Raw genomic sequence first — 6,705 nt, forward strand, 5'->3', positions numbered from 1 at the left:
GAGCAGGTGGATCCGCTGGTGGAGTCCCCCAGTGTGAAAGAGCCCTAACTAGCAGGTGTTTCTAAAGCAGAAACCCTCAGGCTTTTAGAGTCTTTGGGCCAGATTCATCAAGAGATACGACGGCGGATCTCCTGATCTGCCGTCGTATCTGTGAGAGCCGACGGTCGGATCTGTGAGATCCCACAGTCGGATCTATGCGACTGATTCATAAGAATCAGTTCCGCATAGATCTCCCTTAGATCCGACTGGTGTAAGTGACTTACACCAGTCGAATCTTAGGCTGCAATCTCCCGCCGGCCGCTAGGTGTCGTCGCTTTTTTTTACGCGTCGCATATGCAAATGAGGAGAACCGCCGATTCAAGTCCGTACGCCCGCCCGTCGCTTTTTTTTAACGTCGTTTGCGTTCGGCTTTTTCCGGCGGATAGTTACCCCTGCTATATGAGGGGTAGCTAATGTTAAGTATGGCCGTCGTTCCCGCGCCGAGATTCAAATTTTTACGTCATTTGCGTAAGTCGATCGGGAATACCGATGGCTACAATTGATGTACCCGCCGCTAACAATGACGTCCTAGCGACGTCATTTGGAGCATGCGCACTGGAATATTTAGCCGGCGGCGCATGCGCAGTTAAATCGGCGCGGGAACGCGCCTGATTTGAATTGTACACTCCCCCTAGCCGCGGAATTTGCATTCCGCCGGGGGGAGTTACGATCCGACGGTGCAATTTGCGAGGTAAGTGCTTGATGAATACTGCACTAGCCTCGCTAAATTGCACCGGCGGATCGTAAAACACGTAGATCTAGCGGATCTAAAGATACGCTGATCTACATGAGATTCATGTAGATCAGGCCCTGTGAGTTTAATGATCCTTGAGAATTAAATTACTTCACAATGATGGTGACGACCTCACCGGTTTTAAAATAAAGATATTTAACAAAAAAAAAAAAACATTTAATTTGAATATTTCATTAGCAAGTTGATAATGGGAAGAAGAACCAAGGAAGGCAAAATATCAGCAGAATAAACTTCAGCTTTAAGTAGTTATAATTATATCTTTTATTTATTTTTTACAGGTGGCGCGACGATGGGGCATCCAGAAAAACAGGCCAGCGATGAACTATGATAAGCTCAGCCGCTCATTGAGATACTACTATGAGAAGGGAATCATGCAGAAGGTGAGACGCTTTGTCTTCGTGATTTATAATACATTTTTTAGTCAATATAGGTGTTTAACCTCCAGCCAATGGTTCCATCCCCCTTTGTGTGTTGTTGTTTTTTTGTTTTGTTAGTTAGTTAGTTTATTTTTATAATTTTTTGTTTGCTGGCCCATTGGTTCATTTTTTTTGTTACTTTGTTTTTTTTTTTTATAATTTTTTGTTTGCTCTCCCATTGGTGAGATTGACCTTTATTTGTTGTCCTTGTGCATATTGTGCATATATACCTTTATTAATATGATTATTTTATTAAAAAATGTATATATTAATAATTACGTATAATATTTTTATGTTTTGAGCTATTTTCCTGGAGTTTAGCTTCAAACATTAAAATTAGGAAAAAAATATAAGTTATAAATTCTAACATTAATAATACAATAAACACATTTTTTAATGATATATATATATTTTTTTTTTCCCAAGGTTGCCGGAGAAAGATATGTGTACAAATTCGTTTGTGATCCAGAAGCCCTGTTCTCCATGGCCTTCCCAGACAATCAGCGACCATTATTGAAAACGGACATGGAGAGGCACATCAACGAGGAAGACACGGTACCGCTGTCACACTTTGACGAGAACATCCCCTACATGCAAGACGGCGGTTACTGTAACACTCACCCATACAATGAAGGATACGTTTACTAGCGATAAAGACGGACGATGGAATATTTTCACTTTTCTTCGCCAGGCCCAAGAAAAGCAAAATATACTTTTTTTTTATATATATATACATATATATATAAATATATTTAGTAGTTCCTAAATGGGCTTTTCCTGTTGCATATCTCAAAATGGTCTGCCATGGACAGAGCACTTTACTTATGGGACTTGGGATAAAACATAAAACGATGTATGTAACAGAATGATAAAAGAAGATGGAAATATTCATTTATGCTCGGGAAGGGAACTTAAAGCGTACGGTACTACATTACAAGTCATGTCTGTATTTACTTTTTTTTTTCTGTTTTTAAATCTCATAATATATTGTACATTTTTTTTCTTTTAAAACCCTGGGTACAGTTAACTTGTATTGCTTAAATAGGTGTATGAAGATTGGCCGTCGTTCTTTCCATTATTAAGGGTACTGGAGGTAAATCTATTGTTCTGACAAATTCAGGATGGTAAGGCAAGGCAGCTAAAAGATCAGCTTTGTGAAGTCTATTACTTTCTGACTTTGCTCCATGGTGGCTCTTCAGGCTTTAAGAAATCTCCATTATATCAAAATGTCAAATTGTGGGGTTTATTTTTTGAGCCCCTAAGTGTATTTTAAAGGGGCATTTGTAATGCCTCCTACTGCCCCAGAAACCCTAATACTCCCCTTGCCAGCGCGTCCTGACTGCTCCTTCCTCCTCCGCAGCCTGGCGACAATACCCAGTGCTTTCAGGTATTGAGGAACATGTGACCTCCTCGGGTGCTCTGGGCTAGCTGGCAATACCTAAACTCAAGTTCTATCAAACTCACTGGTGGAGTGATGTCACCTATCCCTTTAGCAGTCGCCATTAGGAACTTTAGTGCTTGGTGCAATGCTGGCAAAGTGAGTAACGGGAGGATGGCAGGGCGTTTCACTTTTCCTCGAATGGGCAAATTGACATTGCTTCTTTAAGGAATAACTATCTTGGGTTGAGAGAGAGAAACTGTGATTGTGGCTCCCCCTTCTGAAAACGCTACTGCTATGTAATAAAATTGCAGGCATAGATGAAATCTAGATGCTTTATCTAGGGGGAGGGGTTGTATAATTCATCAAAGTCGGATCTCGTATTCGTCAATGGCAGACCTGCAGGTTCCTGTCACATGACTATGTGTTCTGCAACCTTCCTCTTTGTAAATTGCCAAGGTCGTTTTTTGGCTTGGTTGTGCATAGTCTCAGATTTAGGGCCGTTCCAAAAAATATGGGGCTTAGCTAGCATGTTTTTTATCTGCAAAGGGCAGAACTTGGGGGTACGTAGCAACTAAGTTGTATCCCCTGAGTGAATTCATTAGCTTGTTTGACAGGAACGTACCTTGAACTGGTTGAACAATGGAACAAGTCAGTTTTTGTTAATACGGTTTCACAAAGTTGACCTTTTGCCTTACAGTATCAAGATTTTTTATAAAGGGGAGTTAGATTCCAAATATTATAATCCACAAAATACCATCTCCATTTGTAATGTACATTTTTAAGATTATGTCTTGAAGGAGTTTCTCATTTTCAGAAAAGTGAAAGTCTTCCCCCTCTGATGACCATCAATGCCACACATGTGCCATGATTTTGATTTTGAATTTTAGAATTTCATATTTCCCAACTGTTGGATCTGTAGACAAGTGCTGTGGCTTTGTTTATGGAAGGCGAACCTTCTGGACAAAAATGGGGCTCTCATTTAATTTGCTTAGAAAATATTCATAATTTTCATTTCCAAAATTCTGCCAAATGCTACAGATTACAAGGGAGCCAGGTTCTCCATTTAATACATTTCAATGTATTAATGAAAATGAAAAACTCCTTTAAGCTGAATTCTAGGGAATTTAAGTGGTAAAGAAAATGCCATGCAATCTTAAATACAAGTTTTAATATAATATATGAGGTACTGCTTGTGTTCAGAAAGAAGTATGCAAATATTTTCTAACCCCTGTAAACTATTTTAACTAATTTATAAGAAGAATGCAATACTATTTTAACAAATTTTTGAGTAGAATGCCATTGTCTTTAGTTGACAGCTCCACCAATGTAATACATCTGTGGGGTGCATTTTTGACTGTTCATAGAAGAAAATGGATGGATTACCAAGTTGTCCACCCATGCTGTAATTGGGTCACCTGGTTGTTGAAATGGTTAAAAAAACAAAACTAATTCTTACAGCAGACTTGACTTCCAAGTACTGCCAAAGCTTTATGCTGTTTCTTGGCAGCTCAGTTCCTAAATTGGCAAACGATCCCAACCAGAAATTCTACATTGGTGGAGGTTTCAGCTTAAGTAAAGAGGTCGCTGTTGCAAGGCAAATGTTTTGTAGTAAAGTGTTTAACAAATTTATACTTAAACCTCTTGGTTGAATGGAAGTTTTATCATAATTGGTGTCTCCAAATTTGGTAGAATTGGTAGAGTAAGGTAGGGGAGTGTACATACTTCTGTGTCCCATATACTCTAATCTACATTAACAGTGTCTTTGAGACCTGTAGCCAGTGCCTTGTTATGCCAGGGTGTTGGAAATGTTGGTCGTAAACTACTCTCCCCTTCCCTAAAATAAATTTTGTTGAATGTAATCCAAAGTACAGTCACAGTGATGGTCTTCCTAAGGTCACCACTGTTTTTTTTGTCGTCCACTTGAGTATTTGTCAAGAAAAGGTCCTATTGATTCTGGGGGTTGCTGTTTTGGCTTCCTGTGTGGCAGAAACAGTGAAGCTTTTATAGCAGAAGACTAGGATGTCCTTGAAGCAACCCTTTACCAAAGGCCAGTGCTTAAGGCAGGCTTTCTCAAGCAAGGTTCCATGGAACCCTAGGGTTCCTCCAAAAGGTTGCTAGGGGTTCCTTGAGCAATGAGCAACTTCTGCCTCTCAGATAAGTTCCCACTGACACCTTTGATCTTTTTTTAGCTATCTGTAAGGGGCAATTTTTCTTAATGCATTCTTCCCACTGACCAATCACACTAATCTATTATGAATTGTAGATATAATCATTTTTAGCGGGGGGTTCCCTAAGACCAGAAAGTTATTTTAAGGGTTCCTCAATGTTGAAAAGGTGGAGAAAAGCCGGCTTAAGGCATATCTGTCACCCAAATACAATGCCAGCAAATATGTTGGTTGAGCTTGTGTATAGAATATTAAAAAAATAATAAAATGTTGGTATGACCGACAAAATTATAATTTAATTACATATGGAGAAAAAAAATGGTATCAGCAAAGCCTTTAAATGATAATGGGTTTGATTGGATATGGTAGTTTAAGCAAGCAAATACTATATGGTTTTCCTCTGCATCAAGCTCTGCTGTTGCAAAGTACCATGTAGCTTACATCTAGCATTCTCCACAACTATTTTGCCTGGGTTTCAGGATCTATCACAGAATTAGACCTAGGAGTGTTTAACCTTGACTCGCACTAAGCCCGACTTGGAGGACCTGTCATTTTTGAAACGGTGTGTTGGAAAGTCATTGAGCATGGACTATGATATTGACAATGTCCAACATCAGTCTTCAGCCCCTAGAAAAGCTACCATGGTCTTATCATTTGTTAGTGTTTTCAATCATTACCCATGTTATGTTAAGCATGGGAGGGTGAAGATTTTTAGAAGAAATTCTAATATAGAACAGGGAGACATTGTTCAGAAGGTATTGGATATAGAGGCAACATTTCACCTGCTTTCTAAATGTTATTCTAGAAGGATAACAAAGGATACCACCAGGAGGGAGCAAGGGAAATTCATAGGAATGGATGTTGGATATGTTTGAGTGCATGTGGCACCAATACAGACCCAATGAACAAACCAATGTAGATGTCCCAGTCCCTAGTACTTGGGGGGGGGGGGGGCTTGGTAAAAGTAAGAACTGAGTGTCAAGGGGCCCTGTTGTAACCCAAAGGTGAACAGCACTTTACGGTTAACTGAAATGAGAAATGTCCTAATTTCGATACTAAAGACCAGACTTTCAGCTGAATGTCCAACTTCTTTTCATAACTTTCAACACACTCCATGAAAAACGAGATATTTCAGAAGTGACAGGTCCTCTTTAAGGAACAGTGGATTAGAAACCGATCTTTTTTTTTACCTTGACAATTTAAAATGGAGAACCAGAAATGGCTTCTAAACTGCATGCCTGTTTGCGTCAGTGACTCATTACAGAACGTCTGTCATGAGCGTAAGATGTGGACTTGGGCCATTAATCTCGCTTTCTAATAAAACCAAGAAAAGCTAATTTCCTGGCTGTCATTCTGATGCCTGGATTTACTGGGTATGGGTCACTGACATAGAACAAATTTGAAAATCAAAAGTTCTGCCTTTCCCTCTGATATTCATGCTTTGTGATTATGTCTATGACTCAAATACTTGAGCTAGGCAACTAGTATTTTCGAAAGGAGGCACCATATAAGTTAAAGCCCACTTTGTCCCTTGTGATGTATTATGTAATGCAGTCAGGCTGCATATGCAATATTCTGCTGTTCGTTTGGCTTTTGTTCGTTTCAAATGGGCTTTGCATTGTCAAAAAAGTCCATGGGAATGTAAAATTTGCTTGAGTAAGGTCATGGCAGGTCAAAGGGATTGGTCAATGAAGTGCCTCAAACTAATTCCATGGACACAAGCCCAAAGCCCATTGACACAGCCCGTAAGGTTGGCTAGTACATTTTGTTTATTGATCAGTCAGAGTGTGGATCGAAAAACAAAAGGGGAGCTGCGCTGACAAGCCATTCACCTCTGCAGCTAGGGGTTCGGATCCCGGTCTCAGCTACATGTGAATTGAGCTTGGTGGTCTCAGAACAGCTCCCGGTGGGTGTGCTATGCGAGGTAAGCCTGCGCTTAGTACGCCCACC

At 39.9% G+C, this 6,705-nt stretch overlaps 1 protein-coding gene across 3 annotated transcripts in view; it reads left to right on the forward strand.

Annotated features, from left to right (window-relative positions):
- ETV1 (ETS variant transcription factor 1) overlaps window positions 1-4,455 on the forward strand; it is a 101,257-nt gene extending 96,802 nt beyond the window's left edge. For all 3 annotated transcript variants that reach the window (XM_040352258.1, XM_040352260.1, XM_040352259.1), the window contains 2 exons: window positions 1,072-1,173; window positions 1,636-4,455. In XM_040352258.1, coding sequence (XP_040208192.1) covers window positions 1,072-1,173; window positions 1,636-1,857 — 324 coding nt within the window. In that variant the 3' untranslated portion in view covers window positions 1,858-4,455. The remainder of the gene's footprint in view (window positions 1-1,071; window positions 1,174-1,635) is intronic.
- The last annotated feature ends 2,250 nt before the right edge of the window (window positions 4,456-6,705 follow it).

This window comes from Rana temporaria, chromosome 5 (assembly GCF_905171775.1).
Source record: "Rana temporaria chromosome 5, aRanTem1.1, whole genome shotgun sequence".
Taxonomy (NCBI): Eukaryota; Metazoa; Chordata; class Amphibia; order Anura; family Ranidae; genus Rana; species Rana temporaria.